The sequence below is a fragment of the Labrus bergylta genome, chromosome 7 (genome assembly GCF_963930695.1).
Source record: "Labrus bergylta chromosome 7, fLabBer1.1, whole genome shotgun sequence".
Taxonomy (NCBI): Eukaryota; Metazoa; Chordata; class Actinopteri; order Labriformes; family Labridae; genus Labrus; species Labrus bergylta.
In genome coordinates, this window is record NC_089201.1 from 26,290,046 (window position 1) to 26,308,750 (window position 18,705).

At 40.1% G+C, this 18,705-nt stretch overlaps 3 protein-coding genes across 4 annotated transcripts in view; 2 read left to right on the forward strand and 1 right to left on the reverse strand.

Moving 5' to 3' along the window:
• otud7a (OTU deubiquitinase 7A) overlaps positions 1–412 on the reverse strand; it is a 40,997-nt gene extending 40,585 nt beyond the window's left edge. Inside the window, exon 1 of the mRNA XM_020631315.3 lies at positions 263–412. The gene's annotated coding sequence lies outside the window, so the exon portion shown is untranslated. The remainder of the gene's footprint in view (positions 1–262) is intronic.
• Positions 413–1,754: 1,342 nt separating this feature from the next.
• LOC109982197 (proprotein convertase subtilisin/kexin type 5) lies at positions 1,755–16,465 on the forward strand. 2 transcript variants are annotated; one of them, XM_020631314.3, is made up of 16 exons: positions 1,755–2,236; positions 3,968–4,171; positions 4,259–4,327; positions 4,503–4,545; positions 7,601–7,746; positions 8,888–9,082; positions 10,240–10,326; positions 10,450–10,648; positions 10,756–10,979; positions 11,076–11,318; positions 12,042–12,287; positions 13,688–13,883; positions 14,532–14,737; positions 14,885–14,985; positions 15,446–15,617; positions 15,715–16,465. In XM_020631314.3, the coding sequence occupies exons 1-16, from the start codon at positions 2,059–2,061 to the stop codon at positions 16,110–16,112; spliced, it is 2,907 nt and encodes a 968-aa protein (XP_020486970.3). In that variant the 5' UTR covers positions 1,755–2,058; the 3' UTR covers positions 16,113–16,465. The 2 variants fall into 2 exon arrangements, with proteins under 2 accessions (XP_020486970.3, XP_065813278.1); XM_065957206.1 differs by lacking the exon at positions 10,240–10,326.
• A 296-nt stretch (positions 16,466–16,761) lies between these two features.
• Positions 16,762–18,636, forward strand: gcnt3 (glucosaminyl (N-acetyl) transferase 3, mucin type). Its single transcript, XM_020631302.3, has one exon. It carries the CDS (start codon positions 16,853–16,855, stop codon positions 18,119–18,121), a length of 1,269 nt encoding a protein of 422 aa, XP_020486958.2. The 5' UTR covers positions 16,762–16,852; the 3' UTR covers positions 18,122–18,636.
• Positions 18,637–18,705: the final 69 nt, after the last annotated feature.

Genomic DNA, 18,705 nt, shown 5'->3' on the forward strand with positions numbered 1-18,705 from the left:
ACGTCTCACCCAGAGCCGTCGATGAGATTTGTGGCCTCGAATCATTTGTGCCTTCAAACCTAAAATTAAAAAAAAAAAAAAAAAAAAAAAAAAAGGTATTCGCACGGAAACCTGAAGTTGAATGCATCGAGGCACGTACTCGCATAAAAGCAGGTGCACCTGTCTGCAGTGGTCGCCTATTGTGTGTTCACTATCAAATCAGCCATGACTCGCTCTGTCTCGCTCTGCATGTTGAGAAGATAAAAACATGTCTGTCTCTTACCGTTCTGTTTTCAGTCATTACTCCCCCATCCTAAATGTTTTCAGTCCAGACCTCTGACGAACCGTTAATTCCTATCAGGCTGTCTCCCTCTCCCTCTCTCTCTCTCTCTCTCTCTCTCTCTCTCTCTCTCTCGCTCGCTCATCCCCATGTCATATTTCTCCGCTGCAGCAGAACAAAGCCACGCCTCCTCCGACAGCCGCTGCCGTGACGTAAGCCGGCGAGGAACTTTGGTACACGCCCTCCGATGCCATGGATACACGTCCGGTCGGGAGCCGCGAGAGGGCGCTGTGCCGTAAAGAAAAACACTTGATAACACATGAACGTGTAGCCACTGGAGTGTACTGGGATTTATTAATATGATCTTTTTTTTTTTTTTTTAAGGAAATAATGATGATGGATCAATTATTTTAAATAAAATGAGCAAAAGGGACTATAAAAATCCATAGGCTAATTCATAACAGAAATTCAGCTGAAAATTAAACATATTTTCTTACCACTGTAACCTTTGCTGCTTTGCTAAAGTGCTCATGATGGATAGGCCGGATCTTTGTAACATAGCAATAAGTAAGGTCTTTTTACCTGCTCTTTTGTAATGTTAAAATACAATGAGTAAGGTCTTTTACCTGCTCTTTTGTAATGTTAAAATACAATGAGTAAGGTCTTTTTACCTGCTCTTTTGTAATGTTAAAATACAATGAGTAAGGTCTTTTACCTGCTCTTTTGTAATGTTAAAATACAATGAGTAAGGTCTTTTACCTGCTTTTTGTGATGTTAAAATACAATGAGTAAGGTCTTTTTACCTGCTTTTTTGTAAAGTGTCTCGAGATAACACTTGTTATGAGTTGACGCTATACAAATAGAAATTGATAGATTGATTGATTGATTGATTGATTGATTGATTGATTGATTGATTGATTAGTCTGATGCGCAATGAAGTCTACAAAAGAGCAAAACGAGTAAAAGTAGCCCAGTAGTTGATTGTTTACCTATTCCTTTTAGGGTTGTTTTAGTTTTACCTAAAAAAACACAATTCATCTGTAAACCAGTGGGGAGATTATTTTAGCAATCACTTTGCTTTAGCTGAATCTCTAATAATCCCCCACCCCCCAAAAAACAACGGAATATTACAGTTAAATATCAATGGAAACCCTTTTAAATTGAATTGAAACTAAACTAACTAACTAACTGGCTTTCATTTAATATTACAATTCTGGGGGAAAAAACTCCATAACCACAGTCGTTTCAGTAGCCTATAGGCGACCTAACAAGCATAGATTCTAATAAAAGCTATGTTCATTTTCAGTCACGTGTGCTTTATCAAGTAGCCTACATTACATTACTACATTATGTAGGTTATGATGTGATTGGACTAATCTATCTATCTATCTATCTATCTATATCTATCTATCTATCTATCTATCTATCTATCTATATCTATCTATATCTATCTATCTATCTATCTATATCTATCTATCTATCTATCTATAATAAGCTGCATACATGTAGGATACATAATATAGGCTACATCTATCTAAACATGGCACAGACAATATGCTCCCTCTTTTCATTCTTCCTAAATGCTAACCGCAGTCCGAGCTCATTGTCCAGTGTGTTTCACTTGAACGAACTGGTCCAGCAAGTTATTTCTGGGCTGGTGGTGTCTCAGAGCTCCATATCGTTCAGCCAGCGCACAGGTGCTACACGGACTGACACCGCGTCCGTGGAGACTGTCCGCCTGTCTCTGTGTTTGTTGATTCTTTTCTCACTCCCACAGTGAAAGTCCACGGGCAACAGCTATGAGGTGTTCCGTCGTCTTTCTGATCTTTGTCTGCGGTGGCGGATTTATTGTGTGTAAACCCTCGTCTCCCTGTCCGAGTGGACAGTTTCTGCTGAAGAGCCAGTGTGTCCTCTGTCATCCCACCTGCTCCGAGTGCGACGGTCACGAGCTCTTTGAATGCACTACCTGTGGAGTTGGTAAGTACAATTCCCTTCACACGTTCAATATAACATAGCATACAACAGCGTTTTCAAACCAATCCATTTGTATTAAAGTCCATAGGTATTTTGTTTTAGTAATTACAAAAAAAATATATGCAATGATTTAAATCCAAAAAAAAGGGGTTTCAAAATGAATGTTTATGCTGCCCAGTTCTAAAGTGCATCAAATCAACCATCAGCTCAGCAGCAAAACATAAAATCAACGAAAGGTAAAGGCTATGTTTCCCACAATAAGGCGATTTTTAGTAGCTGTCTATAATCATGGTTTTTCAACGAGATTTTCAAACATGGATTCTCAGATACCTGATTGAAATAATAAGTCCCAGACTCATTAATCCAACCGAAGGGAGGTGGAGTTTTTTCTTCTTTTCAGTTCAGCACTATTAATGGTTACCAAAGCAAAGTTGATGTTGTTTGTTTTTTGAACTAGAGGAGGGGCATTTAGCTCTGGTTGACCATTTACTCTTAACAGACTGGCCATACAACCTTTGTTTTGTTTTTTTTCTGTCCCAAGGGCACCTTTAAAATCTGTAAGAAACGAAGGCGTGATCATTTTTCTTGTGAGTTTTCACAGCGTAATCTGATCAAGTCAGAATGGGGCCTTTGTTAATCAGAGGGAAAGAGAAGAAAAAAAAACATCCCCTCAGGCTGCAAGTATTACTGTTTCAGTTCATTGGGTTTAACCTGCAAAACCTGCAGGACCATCTCTCTTTCCTAACGCATACCTCTTTTTTGAATATATGCATTGTTTCTTCCTACAGTCGCGCTCTAGCTTGAGCTTACTTTATGTCAATATGAGGATTTATACTGAGTAGGTGTATACTAAAGCATATATTATTGCACATTTTGCTATCTGTGTGAGTGAAGCTTTTTGTGTGAAAGAACATCAAAACTTTTAAGTCGGAATGGAAGCCACATTTCCTTGTACGTGATGAGGTCGAAGCAGGTGGAAAGGCAGCCGCAGCTTGCTGCCCCTTTCCCCCAGGTCTCACACGTCTCCTGTGCAGCACTGAGCAGAAGAGACACTGTTGTGACTCTGCTGCTTCCAGAGATGCCTCAGGTGCCACACAGCTAGGCGAAAGTGGCAGGTGGCAGAGTATTAATCATTAGGGCTTACACAAGACTGTGTCCCTGCCCACAGCTCTGATCTCTCATCTGCCTCTGATTGCCCTTGTTTACATAAGTTGGAGCAACATCAGTCAGAATGTCACACTGTGATCTCTGAACTGCAGTCAACATGCTGGGCTGAGGATGTTTATGTCTTTAACATCCACATCTTGTGTTGTGTATTTTCTGGTTGTGTGTGTTTTTTTTTTGCCAATAATGCATTTGTGACATTTTAAAAATCCTCTCAGGCTAATTGCCACTGATTCACTTGCTAATCATTCTGACGTCTCTCCCCATGTAATCAAACTGTTTTGATTTCCTCACTTTGAGTTAATGCTGCAATTTTGCTGTAACGAACTATCACCAAGGTGGCCTCTTGTCCTTTCATCCTGTGTAATCAACAGGCCTGTTTGGCTGTAGCGTTGTATTTAATATGAGAAGTTCATTGATTTTCTCTTTTAACAGAGTCCAGATTTTTTGTTTTTTTATTTAAGTATTTCCTGACAGTTTCACATAGCCAATGGCATCTTCACTGGAGGGGAAAGAGTAGACTTTATGTTAGCAAGTGCTCTATGTCCTCCTCCTTTTCCTCCTCCTCAGACGAAGATGGACAGGAACGTTTCCTCCACCAAGGTCGCTGTCGGACACACTGCCCCCGGGGACTCTACTCTGACAGGGGTCACTACGTCTGCCTGCCCTGCATAGCCGATTGTGAACTGTGCACTGACGGGAACATATGTGCTAAATGTCGGGAAAACTTCAAGCTCCAGAATGGAGTCTGCCAAACAGCATCCTGTGACACGGGTAAATGTAAAGCAGAGTTTTTGGATTATGCTGCGAGTTTAAGAAGAAGACATTCAGACGTTGTTATGCTGCGTTTCTGTGTTCCAGGGCAGGTGGAGGACCCCGATACGGGAGAGTGCATTGACTGCGAGAATGGCTGTAAAACATGTTCTGTAGGTCAGTAACACGTGATTACAGAATCTTTTACAACAGCCGGCTGTTCCTTCTCTAATGTAAGGTAGATCTGTAGTAAAACACTATAGGGATAACAGGGCACATTGCAGCATGATATAAATTGTGTTTGCTTCTACATATGAATGCTAATTAATCACCTTCTCTTGTCCGTGCACAGAAGACCCAGAGATCTGCAACAGCTGTGTTGAAGGTTACTTCCTGTGAGTTGTTTTTTTAACTATCTTATCATAAGTGCATTTTTCCCGGCCTCCCAAAAGCCGATCTTTAAATGAGCACATTGTCAGGTGTTGCCTTAACTACCTATACTCTTTAGTACCAACACCGCAGCCGATCTTTATTTCCTCAATTGATTGAGAAATCGTTTGTTTTAGAAAATGTTGAAAAAAATCCAAAGATGTTTAGTTTACTATCATGCAAGAAAACCAGAGCATAGTCAGAAGTTGAGACTTTTTGGCTAGACAGAAAATGATTTAAAATGATAGTAGGAATAATTATGCATGGGGCTGTGATTTGTGCATGCATTTTTTGTGCAGAGGTTTAAAACCATGAACATTAATTATGCTTCCCAGAGATAATTAACCTCAAAATGACCTTGTAATTGTTTTACACGCCTTGCTAGATAAAGAGTTGGCTAAATTAGTATGCAGTATATAGAGTAGCATGCATTTCCATATATTGGCTTGCAGAATTTTCCTCACTTCACAAGAAACTTAATTTCACCCGTATTCCTGTTTAAACCAGAGGATCACTTAGACAGAGTGTAACACAGGATAGCGAGCTCGAACAGACCTCCAATTGTGTACTCTCCCCCGAGTTTAGGGCCTCCAGGTATTGTGTGAGTCGAGTTACCTTCCAATCTGAGCCATCCACTGTTACCTGAGCCTTGGTGTGAGCAAAAGAGAGTAGCCTGCTTAACAGAGAACCTCCACAGAGTCTGTTTTTATGTCATGTGTGAGAAGGAGAGGAGAAGAGAAGAGAGACGGAGGGAGCAAGTACAAGTAGAAAGTATAGCCAGTAATATGTGTGATGTGGGCTGCATCGTCTTGACTTTACTGACAGCTCTTGTGAGTCACGGCAGAGGATGGGGTGCAAGAAAATTCATTGCTTCACTGCGCTCACTTCCTTTTATTACTGTTACATAGGTGCAGCGAGATACTCTGTCTTCTTCTGTGAAACTGCCTCTGTGACTTTTAATAGTAATGGTTTAAGTGATTTAGAATGACAGGTCGTCTTTGTTATTTCTGTGGCTGCAGCAGGCAAAAACAAATAATAGAAAACCAATAGAGGACGGGGCGATCATGAACTGCACGAACAGCCTTACTGTGATAGATTCTGACAGTTTTTCCGAGCTTTAACAAATTCCCCTACTGAGGTTTAGTGGAAATGAAAATGTTAACATTTGACTGTCTGGAGAAACTGTGAATCTGTGAGGCCATTTTTTTGTCACATAAAATACCTTGTGTAAAAGAGCCACAGCATGATGGATGCTTGGCATTTTTCAACATTTTCTTTCCCCTCCGAGGAAATAAGTGCATCTTAACTAATCATTTTCTGCGTCCTTCTCAATAAGGGGTTATACCACATCACGCTTGCTCGACTTGATGGACAACCAGCAGTAAAGTTTCACTGTTTCTTTACCAATTTGAGGAGTTAAAAAACAGAACAAAAGTTGCTTTGGAAATGCTGATGTGTTACCCTGGAATGGACGGTCTAATATTTGCACAGAGGGATTCTTAAACATCCCGCAGATTCTCAAGTAGCTCACCGTTTCCAGGCTGGAGACGCAGGCTGTGTCTGCATCAGCTGCTATTGTGAGTGAGCTGATGGATGCGGTGTGGCGCCTCCAGCTGTTCCTTCTCAAACAGCCTCGGAATCTTAGCACCAAATCCACGGCAACGCTGCAGGAAGTGCAGCTTGGGATGTCAGTGGTCAGATTCTCCGATGTTGGGATGTCCAAAGGATGTTTCACCATAGCAGCTAGCGGCTTATAGTGTTACTTTTAAGTCATTACTTTTAGAGAGTCTGTAAAAAAAAAGAAGTCAATCTTGCTTAATTTTTTTGTGTGACATCTTTGCAACTTCATATCTCAGCTCCTTTTGGCTACTTTTTTTTAGGACATCCATCTCACGTTTAATAGCTCAGTTAGGCCCCGAAGGACTGATAGGGCAGGTTAATGACTGAAATCTTCCCAAGCCTCTAGGCTACAAATAAAACACCAATTAACTTCCTGCCTTAAGAGGAGAAAAGAAACACGATAAGCTTTATGAGCAGCGGCCCACATTATGTTGTGGTCTCTGTTTGCCGTCCTCGGTGATCTTTGACTCAGTGCACCTTTTGAAAGAGGATGGCATTGATGTCAACTAGACTGTCGAGGAAATTACTAAGACTTGACTCCACACAATAAGACTCAGTTGACTCAGATGGCTTACGTTGATGAAAGTTTATACATAAGAAGAGTACTCATGAGGAGACACGGATCAACATCACACTTCTGTCTCAATCACATCTGTTAACAAGCAGAACTTTTTCGAAAGGCATCGCCTACATCCCAAAAGACATTACCATTATCAGGGTCGTGTCACATTGACCCACCTAGACTTGATTGATCTGTGACGTCAATTACACTGGAGCAGACAATAAGTCTACCAAACATCCTGATAGCAGATATCAGGAAGAACAGTTGACACTCTCTAAGCTGTACTTGGTGTTCTAATGACAGCTGAACTCTGTCAGGTCTGACTGACAGTGAATAAACCTAATGACGTCTGTACATTATAATCTAAATAACTACAGAAATTCCACCACAAATACAGCTGCAGGTGTGCTGTCGGCTGACTCAGTGCATGCCGAGATGGCCTGTAGCATTAGGTGCGTTTTCTGTGCTCTTTGGTTTCGGTTCGTCTGACATCACACTCATTCATGTTGGCAAAAGCCGGCTGCAGCAACCTCAATCTTCACTCTCTGTAAAGCTTTGAAAATGCCTTTAAATCACAATTGTTTTCATCCGGTCTTTGATATTTAAAAAAGCTTTGTTCTGCGTGTTTGCACAAGTTGTGTTTGTGCATAACCTGCCATAGTTAGCCTTTTTTGTTTACCATTTTACACTCAAAGACCAAGCCTAGTTTAAGGGAATGGTTTGCTAACATTTAAGGAAAATCCCTATAAAATATTACATTTTTTAAGAATATTTATTTTACATTTGGAGTAATTTCTCTCTCTCTCTCTTTTTTTTTTTTTTTTTTTTTTTTTTTACAGTTTCAGACACCAGTGTCGCAGGCATTGTCCCCAGAGCACTTATGAAGACAGGGGCCGGGGGGTGTGTCTTTCCTGTCCTTCACCATGCACAGACTGCATGAGTAACACACGCTGCCTTGCCTGCCAGACTGGTTACTTCCTCAATGGTACCAGTAGCAAAGAATTCTTATTTCTATTGTGTTTACTATTAGCATAGAAAGGTTCAGATAACCTTGTTTTCCCACAAGAGATTACTAAACTTTGTGTTTCATATACTCTCAAATCACAAAGTGTGTTGGAGTAATCAATCTTTCTTATCAAGGACTAATGATGGAGCTCTGAGTCCTCATTTGGATTGCAAATGATGTCCGTGTCAGCAAATCTGTAACATGATATATGCAAATGTAGTCTATGCAAATCATGAATAAGGATTATTTTGTTTTGTTCTTTTGTTAGTTAAAGAGTTGAGACCTAAAAACAAGGCCTGTGGCTTTTAAAGAAGATTAGAGGAGACTAGAGCTGTGTGTACCAATATGGTAACAATAACGTTGCCTTTTAAGTGAAGGTTCATTTGATACCCTTTGTTTTGCTTACTGTATTCAATATCCAACATGGTTCTGGAAGTATTCAGTTGTGAAAATATCCTCCTCCTCTCCTCATTCAAATTATCATTAAAAACTTTACAATAAATTAAAATGTTGTTAATTTAAAAAACTTGCCGACTCCATCAGATCCGCAATGCTTTGCATCACTACAGACTTTATGTTTTATAGCTGCATGTGAGCCAATCACACACTGTAATAAACAAAAGAATGTTTGCATTGGCAGGTTGCAAGCTTTTTAAAAACTCTGAACCTAAAGGATTAAAGGAAGGTTTTTGTTTTTTTTACCTTTATCTGTTTGAACAACATTTGGTGCATTGTCAATACCTCAAAGGTCCCAAATAGCGATACCAAGCCCAAAAAGTGACCACAAAAAAAAAAAAGAACATGTCCAGGTAGATAGTTAAAAGGCGTGCGGTTGTACATTGTGTCAGACAGGATTAAACATGACATAAGATCCTTTGTGAAAAGATCGAGGTCATTGTGTGGTGCCTGGGAAGTTCTGGAGAGAGAGATGGGCAGACAGAGGAAGAGGATTTTAAAAGTTGTCGATACAAGCAGATCTGACATCAGAGCTCCAAGTTAAAATAAAAAAAAAAGTTCTAAAAATATATACTTGTTTCAGGGATGTGCTAACAACAAATGTAAGTAAAACTTAAACCTTTCAATAATAACACTCCCTCCCCATGCTGCTCTCCCCTTTAAGGTTTTGAGTGTTTCAAACAGTGTCCACAGCAAACCTACAGTGACTCCAGTGGGTGGCGCTGCCAGCTTTGCCACAGCTCATGCCAGACATGCCATGGCCCTCGATCAACAGACTGTGACCTTTGCCGTGGTGGAAACTCTCCCCTTCATGGGCAGTGTCCTCTGGTGAACTGCCCACTGGGACAGTATTATGACGGTAGGTGGAAAAAAAACATTCTTAAGCTTTAAATCTAGGTTATTTTTCTCAGACTTTCTTTTTAGATACAGGTTACTTTATAGGCTGGTTAGTTCTATGTGATTTGTTCCAGCGTGGTAACATGGTATGTTATTGTTTAATTTCCCGGTGGAAGTAATTGCTCCTCTCCTCTGCGAGGTCAGAGCAGAGATCAGTACATTGTCCCCCGCTATTTGGACGAATTCAGCGTCTTGCTCAAGGACACTTCAGCATGGTGGATGGCTTCTGCTGAGACGGGGGCTTGATCCCCGCCGAAGGCCCTCTAAGTTGAAGGACGGTCTCCTACTCACTGTGTCACCCTGCTGCACATATACTGCATCACCTTTCACTCGAGAGGCGTTTTTTTAGTGCAGCTATTTCAAAAGGCTCCTCATCATCGAGCACAGGGCTCTTCACCTGCTTCTCCTTTGTCGTCTGAGTCAACAGCATTCTCCACTGTCATCAACAAAATAGGGCCAACAGGCCAATCATTTACATTTCTGCCTCGGTGCTTTGATAATTTACATTCTTGTGTGGCTCGGCATGTCTGATGTTCATTGTCAGGATTGCTTGTCAGTTAGACAAATATTTTTCTGAACCACGTCCTGAACAAAAAATTTAAGTTATTTTGCTACCTTAGAATATTGTGTTGCATTGCAGGAATTAATTTTTTTTTTTCTTTTTAAATTTTCAGTGTATTTTGTATTGTAACAGATAGCATTAGTCATATACTGCTTTGAATAGAGATTGTACCAATTATAACCAGCTATCATGAATCAGTCACTTCTACATGTTTTTCCTTTTCACTGTCAGCAATAAGCCATAGTAAAAAAGTCTGACATAATTATTTCATCCACTTTCAGTGTCTAAATGACTCTAAATGATATTCAACTGTATAGATTCAGACATGAGCAGGTCTTATGTTGCAGGTTTTATATCCATCAAATCAAAATACTGAATTTCACATCATTAACAGTTATGACTTACTACGGTTCCCTCTAGTGGTCAAAGTATGTAAAACAGAAAAACACAACACAGAGGTAATACCTCCCTCTGTATTTCTTTTAACTGTGACATTTTCTAATTGTATGAAATAAGGTTACCCTGTTCTTCATATTAATTATGTAAAATAATTACAGGTCATTATGGTGAATGTCACACATGTAATGCATCCTGTAAGACCTGCTTTGGCCCACAAGCACTGGATTGTTCATCATGTTTCAAAGGTACAAATATGACTTCCTTTTTGTTATGAAAATATATTGAAAAAATGTATACAAATTCTTACTGTGTGTGTGTGTGTGTGTGTGTGTGTGTGTGTGTGTGTGTGTGTGTGTTTCGTATTTCAGGATACTTCCTGGACCAGGACAGTTCCTGTGTAGTGCAGTGTCCGTCCGGCTCCTATGCAAACTCGGCCACTCAGTTGTGCGAGGACTGCTCTCCAAACTGTGAGGCCTGTGTGGACACCAGCGACAACTGCATAAGCTGTTCCAAAGGCAGCTACAAACTCTTTCTCCACCAGGGGCGCTGCTGGTCTAATTGCCCCGAGTAAGCACCTAGACAAATCTAATGATTAGACTGAAGAAAGGATTGGTTTGTGTTTGTCTTTAATGTATTTTTCCTTTGTCTTAAATGTCTTCTGACTTTACTTTCAGAGGTTTCTTCGAGGCAGCAGAGGGCTCATGTGAAGCCTGTGATGCCTCCTGTCTGACATGTGACGGCATCAAGTCCCAGTGTCTGTCCTGCGCTGATGGTCACTACTTAGAGGGCGGCATGTGCAGACTCAACTGTTCACTGCGGGCATACCCCGCAGATGATGGAACCTGCAGACGCTGTCAACCGCACTGTGACGTTTGCACAGACGACAGGACCTGCTTCAGTAAGTTTAGATGAATTACATTCCAAGTGGATGAGATTTTTAAATGTATTGGAAAGACATCAACAACTCAACCAACCCTTCATTGTGTCATTTCAGAATGCACTTTCCTCTACATGATGCTCAACGGTGTGTGTAAGGCTAGTTGTCCCATGGGCTATTACGAGGACATGGAGGAAGGCCGCTGTGGTCAGTGCCACCCTACCTGTGGCAGCTGCTCAGGGCCCCTGCTAGATGACTGTGAAACCTGCTCAACATTCAGCCCTAAACTCTACAAGGGTGCATGCTCTAAAGACTGCCCCACTGGTACTTACTATGAAACTGAAGCGCTGGAATGTCAAGGTGAGCATCTCGGGGGAACAGATTTGGCTGTGCCTAGGGTGACTTAAATTTCTGATCATATACTACCTGGTGCCCTCTTTTTGAATTTTTAAACATACTTAGTCTTTAGCTTGTTTTCTTATGACATAGAAAGAGCTTTCCATGTCTCTTTATGGACAAGAATAAAATAGAATTGTTAAACAACACAAAACCATAACAAGGATGTTAAGATAAGATAAGATAAGACATACTTTATTCATCCCAGCAGGGATATTTAGGTGTTCCTGCAGCCAGCATGCATACAAACACGCAACACAACACATATACACATACATATCCCACCCATACAAAAAACATGAGCCCACAATACATAGCCAGGATAAAAAAGTGGTATGGATGGTCCATGTGCATAAGTAGCTGTTACTCATAGATAACAGTACAAAATACTAGCTCTGCCAGTGCATAGTATGATAGATAAATAAAGAATTATTCTAAAAAAGCAGTCAAGTGTGCAAATATACAGTTTGATATATGCAGCTCAGGCTAAAGTTTAAAAGTTTAAATGTCTAACATATAGCCCTAACATACAAAACGATTGTAATATCGTTAAATCCACATTTTATCACAGTGTCACCACCAAGTTTATCTGTAAGGTTTTTTAAAAATAAAATACACTATTATCTCTTGAACATTGTGGTCGGGATAGGACTGTTCCAGGGTTTGATTTGTTTTCACTCTGTGCAGAATGCCACCAGACGTGTAAGAGCTGCTTCGGCCCAGAAGCTAACCAGTGCACCCAGTGCGAGAAGGGACTTGTGCTGGATCCAAACACATTGTTGTGTGGCGTGACAGGTGACACAGACTGCCCAACAAGAACCTACCTACATGAAGACCAGTTCACCTGCATGGGCTGTCACCGACACTGTTACTCCTGTGAGGGGCCGGGCAGCGATGAATGCCAGACCTGTGCCACACCCCAATACCTTCATAGTGAGCATTTTACGATCACTGTTCAGATGTTTATGATTAACTTGTTAAGAACTTAAAGTCTTAAGTTTCATTTAACACACAATGAAACACAGACACATTGATTTTTCCCGTAAACACTCCGAGACAACACTCATAGAAAGTTATTAAATCAGCTATGAATATGATGCCACAGATGTAGGCCTGCATCGTGTACAATTCTAAATCATGTTATCTTGAAGGTAATAATTAAAATAAAATAATAAAATAATGTGCTTTCACAGACCTCTTCTTACAATAGATGTGATTCTTAGTTAAATATGGATCGCTAAAAACTAAACTTCCCTTTTATTCATGCCTAATTTTAAAATGAATATTTTGCTGCTACTTAATAAGGGGTCAATTTTTATTACCTTCTGAAGCACTTTAAAGCATCACAAGATACTGACCATAATTAAGAATGACCTCAACCCTTCTTCTTATATATATCTATATATCTATATGTATATATATATATGTTGTTATAGCAGATTTTTGAAAAGTCCATTCATAAGCAACATAATATTTTTTTTAAAGTCTTCTCTTCTTAAATCTTCTCACTTTGAAGCAACAGTGGAAGTTAATAAAATACAACAGTGAGAAAGCTTCCAATGGACCTTAATAAGTTCCGGATAGGCTAGTGATAGAAGAACTCCTAATTGAATTCCTGAATCATTTTTCTACAGTTTCAGAAAAGGAGCGTAATGGGAACATTTTGATGTATATTTTTTATATTTTGTTTCGAGAAAAAGTTACTGAGATACTTGGGAGATGATAATCCTTGGCAACATCAGGATTCAAAACAGTTCTGATTCTTGAGTGTTTGATTCAAATAGGAATTATTTTTTTGTGTTAATTTCATTAACAAAGTCCCTTACATTTTTCTTTCTTTAAGGGGTACTTTTAATAAGATCAGCATCATTTATTGATTTCAATCTGGAAAGTGCACATTAATGAACATAAACATGTTAATATGTTAGAACATAGCAAAAGGGCTTATTCACATCTGTAGTCCCCCATGTTCAATAGTTGAATATTTTTTTATTGAACAGAAGTAGGTGTGTGTTTGATATTTAAAAAATTAAGTTGAACTACAAGATGACTCTTAGTATGAGCAATATCTGTGCGCTACTTTTGATAGCATTACATTTTTGTTTCTTTCATTAGCTAATGCTATGACAAATTTGATTTTTGTCTATTTAATTGAACACAATTATATTATTATACATTATTATAAAATAACACAATGCTAAAGGATTTTTTTTGTAACCTCCACTTTTAGTTCAGGGATAAATAATGTGTCCAGATTGAATAAAATGAAGTGAAAGGGGAGGGCTGAGTGGTGGTGAATTGAAACGTTTTGCCTGTGCTGTACTATGTTCCAGACAGAACCTGTGTGAGTGAGTGTCCTGCTGGTGCGTACAACACGAGGCAGGAGGCGGACGGCACAGAGCTGGGATTCTGTTTACCTTGTGACCACGCCTGCTCCACCTGCACCGGAGCATCGTCTAAAGATTGCCTCACCTGTTCTCCAGGATATCTGCATCTCCTTCAGCTCTGTGTCACACATTGTCCCACTGGGTACAAGGGCGAAATCTATCTTAAGCTAATCATTTCCATAGTTGTGTCATTTCTATTGCAACAGAGAAACTTCACATGTCAATCATTTTAATTCTTATTTTTTAACAGAAATATTACTAATTCATGTTAGTTCAAGGGTTGTGGATTCAGCAAATTGTAAATATTTTGTTTTTGTTTTGTACTGATTTACTTGTTTTTTTACTTTAAAGAGGACGATTAACAGAGTTTAAATTATGTAATAACGTTTGCAAGATTAAAGGTGCACTATGTAGATTTGGTAGTGAAATTTGAAAGTTGGAGAAGTGAAACACTTTTATGCTATATTTTCTGAATTTAATACACAAACTTTACTCAAAGAAAAAAATGGGTCTCTGGAACACTGCTTGGAGCTAAAAAGCTACCAGGAGAGTTACTGTTTCACTGTTGCAGACACCACAACTTTTCGTTTGTTTTTTGTTTTTTTTATCTTCAAACAGTTTTCTAGGGACCAAATGTTCCTCTGAGGACAGTTTGTGTATAGAGTTATGAACACATAACACAGAATCTGTCAATTTCTCCAACTTTCACATTTCTCTACCAAAACTACATAGTGCACCTTTAACACAATCTTCATACTTTTGAACACTGCTCATTTTTGTGCTTCATAAGGTATTACAGAGAGGGCTCGCGCTGTGAGAGATGTGACCACTCCTGTGAGGCGTGTACAGGACCGGGGCCTGAGTCATGCAGGGCCTGTCCACCTCCTCTTCTGGATCTACAAGGGACCAAGCTGTGTGTTGAGCGCTGTCCACATCGCTTTTATCTTCTTAATGACATGTGCAAACAATGCCACACAAGTTGCCAGACATGCACAGGTGATAAAGGAGCTCTTGACTGATTTCCCAATCATTACAAATTCACTGTTGGTAAACTGAACAATATCCAAAATGAAGCTGAATCAATATTTGTCTTTATTTTTTCATTCTGGATAAGTGGCCATCTAAATCAATGTGTGTTTGCAGATGCCTCGCCTCAGAGCTGCGTGACATGTGACTGGGGTAGCACTCTAAAACACAAAGTCTGCTATCCTAGGTGTGAGGAGGGGCGATACTTTTCTCAAGAGGTGTGTTCGTTTATTTAACTTTAAGTTTCGTTTAACACACAATGAAACACAGACACATCCCATAAACACTCTGAGACAACACTCATTAAAAGTTATTCAATAAGCCATGAACATGATGCCACAGATGTAGGCCTGCATCGTGTACAATTCTAAATCTATTGTTATCTTGAAGGTAATAATTAAAGACCCTGATAATGTGCTTTCACAGACCTCTTCTTACAATAGATTTGATTCTTAGTTAAATATGGATATCTTTTATAAAACCTTTTATTCTTGCCTAATTTTAAAATGAATACTTTGCTGCTACTTAATAAGGGGGTCAATTGTATTACCTTCTGAAGCACTTTAAAGCATCACAAGATACTGACCATAATTAAGAATAACCTCAACCCTTCTTCTCAGTCAAACTTTCTTTTATTCACCCGGTATGAATATATATGTTTATACATTTATAATTTAGGAAACCTGTGAGCCGTGTGACAGCTCGTGTAGGCATTGCAATGGCCCCAGACCTGACCAGTGTCTGACTTGTCATCGAGATTCTGCTCTGCATGCTGTGGAAAACCGCTGCGCGCGCTGCTGTCACGCCGAGGGGAACAGCACTGACTGCTGTGTTTGTGACAGCCGTTCAGGTAGAGACCCTGCCTATCAAAGGAAACATAGGATGTTATGAATTTACACATCTAACAAAAGTCTGTTTTTCGTTTTTTTTTCTTTTTTTTCCCCCAGCACTATGTTTGGAGGCCCCCCAGCCCAAGTCTGGAGACGATGAGGCATCAGACCTAAATATGTCATCCAGAGCTCTAAAGCACACCACGGCTGCTTTGCCTGTCGCCCTGCTGCTAGCATTGGGGTTAGCTCTGGCTGTGTTTGCTTTGGTGAAGGCCCAAGCGAAGAAAAGGTTCTGCTGGAGTCAGAGCTACGAGAGACTGAGTGGCAGCTCCAGCATCAACATGCCCCATGGCGTGCCAGAGCCGGACAGCGGAGACGAGGTGGACGTGGTGTACACCAGCAGAAATGGATCAGTGTATCGGCGCTACAGCTTTATCCATGAGCAGGATGCCGAGGCAGACCGGGATACTGATGATGATGATGATGATGAGGGAACTTGTCTTAATTCATCGTAGATACATCATAACTATCTTTCTTATGTGGATGCTTACAATATCAAGACTGCCAAGTGAATTCAAAATAATTAAATGTTTAGGAGGGAATGTAGTGGTATGTTACTTTTTGAATTCTGGTGTTTATTTTGTTCTACAAAGTGCCTGTTTCTTTACAATGTACATTTTTAGATGAGGCATATGTGAGAAAAAAAGAGAAATACATTCATAAGTGTATATATAAGTAGCATTAATGACATTTTTACTAGCTATTAAAGAGATATTTGTTCAAAAGTGATATGTTCATGTAAGATAACTTAGATCTGCATTTGATGTTGTAAATATAAATGATTAAAATAAACACTTTTTTTATCCGATGCACTCACTGCACTTTGATTAATGGCTTTCCTGGCCATCCTATTCATTTTTTTAAATCCCTCACATGGTGTCAGCTTCAGTAACAGACTGTGGATTTGCCAACATTTTGTGTTCCTTGTAACTTAAGAAAAAGGTCATTCAAACATCCTTGTTTGTTGTGAAGGCGTTGTGTGATCTGATGGTAACCTGAAGCCTTAGCAAATACAGAATTCGTGTCTACCAGGACATTCATGAGATAAGCTCCAACCAGTAAAATTATTTTCACAGCTTCCTTGAAACTGTGAATCATTAAGTGGCCGCTCAACAAATAAAACACAGCAGCATCCCCGCATTTGGTTAAACTGTAACCTGCACTCACCAGTGCGGTACTCGCTTCAAGCAGGGACATGGCTTTTCCTAAAATTTTGAGGGGCCACATGTTCTTAAGAAGCCTCACTCTCGTCCTCATGGGACTATTGTTTTCTGTGATCCTGTGGGAAACCAGCTCTAACAGAAAGTCACTGTCTGATCTCAGGATACCACAAGAGTTCTCTCGTGACCTTCCCGGCTGCCTGGCTATCATAAGTGGAGATACAGCGGGCAGGAAAAGGGAATTGGAGGAACTTCTCGCATCCAGGAAAAGACCTACTCCGATATCTGAGGACTTCTACCTCAATGTGACAAAAGATTGTGAAGCTTATGTTGAAAAAAGAGGCTTCATGGCGGTGCCCCTCAGTGAAGAGGAGAGGGATTTTCCCATTGCCTACTCGATGGTGATCCATGAGAAGATTGAGATGTTTGAGCGACTTCTAAGAGCTGTTTACACTCCTCAGAACATCTACTGTGTGCACGTGGACCAGAAATCCCCAAAAGAATTTCAAAAGGCTGCAGAGGCTATTGTTTCCTGCTTTCCTAATGTGCTTTTAGCCAGCAAGTCAGAGAGGGTAGTGTATGCCTCATGGTCCAGAGTGCAGGCTGATTTGAACTGCATGAAAGATCTGCTAGACTCACACATCCAGTGGAGGTACATGCTGAACACCTGCGGGACAGACTTCCCCATCAAAACCAACAGAGAGATGATCCAGGCACTGAAAGCCATCAATGGGAGAAACAGCATGGAGTCTGAGGTCACCAGTGACAGCAAGGCCGGCCGATGGATGTACCATCACAATGTCACCGGCACTGTTGAACGAACAAATGTGAGGAAAAGTCCCCCTCCTATCAGAAGCCCCATGTTCACAGGGAACGCTTATTTTGTGGTCACAAGAGAATTTGTGAAACATGTGATGCAGGACAGAGAAGTTCAAGAGCTCATGGAGTGGGAGAAAGACACATACAGCCCTGATGAACACCTATGGGCAACCCTGCAGAGGATGCCGTCCGTCCCTGGATCAGTGCCCGCCAACAGTAAGTATGACACAACAGACATGCTCGCCCTGGCTCGTGTGGTGAAGTGGGGCTATCTAGCAGGAGACGTAAGACGTGGAGCTCCGTACGAGCATTGCACTGGAGAGTACAGGAGAGCCGTTTGTGTTTACGGGGCTGGAGACCTCCAGTGGCTCCTAACAAAACCACATCTCCTTGCTAATAAGTTTGATCCTGAGGTAGACGATGTTGCTGTTCGATGTTTGGAGTCAGTTCTGCGCTTCAAGGCTTACGGAATAATTCAAGGTTAATAGAATAATGTTACACCATTTTGTAAAGCTTATAATCAATTTTGAAATTTAAATGTAAATTAGTAATTAAGTTAAATAATATTGTAGAACATTATTTATGAATATATGTGCAAAGTAGCCTACTCATTTCTACCGAGAAGTTTGAAGTTTATGTTGTTCCCAAACATTGTCTTCAAACTTAATTTAAAAATTATATTTTTTGAACTGTTCAATCACTTAGTTATGTTCTGTTGAATATCTGTCTTTGTGAAGGTAATAGCAGACCTCTAAATGTATTTTGTCAGCTTTTTGATTTCAATGAAATCTGAATTTATTGTGCCATCTAGTGGAGTCTAAGTGTAAAAGATTCACAAATCAAAAACTGTTACAGCAATTCAGGTCGGTTGTGTCGGTTTTGCCAAACACACTGAAAATGTAATCTGAACATAAGTTAGTTTGTGCTGCCATAAATGTATCTGTGTTTTGTTACCACCGCAAAACTGGCACTTGTTCAAATAAAAATGAATCTAAAACAATCTTGTGGATCCATTTTACTTTGAGAAAGTGTTATGATAAGACCTTTATTTTAAGTTTGTTTCTCTCAC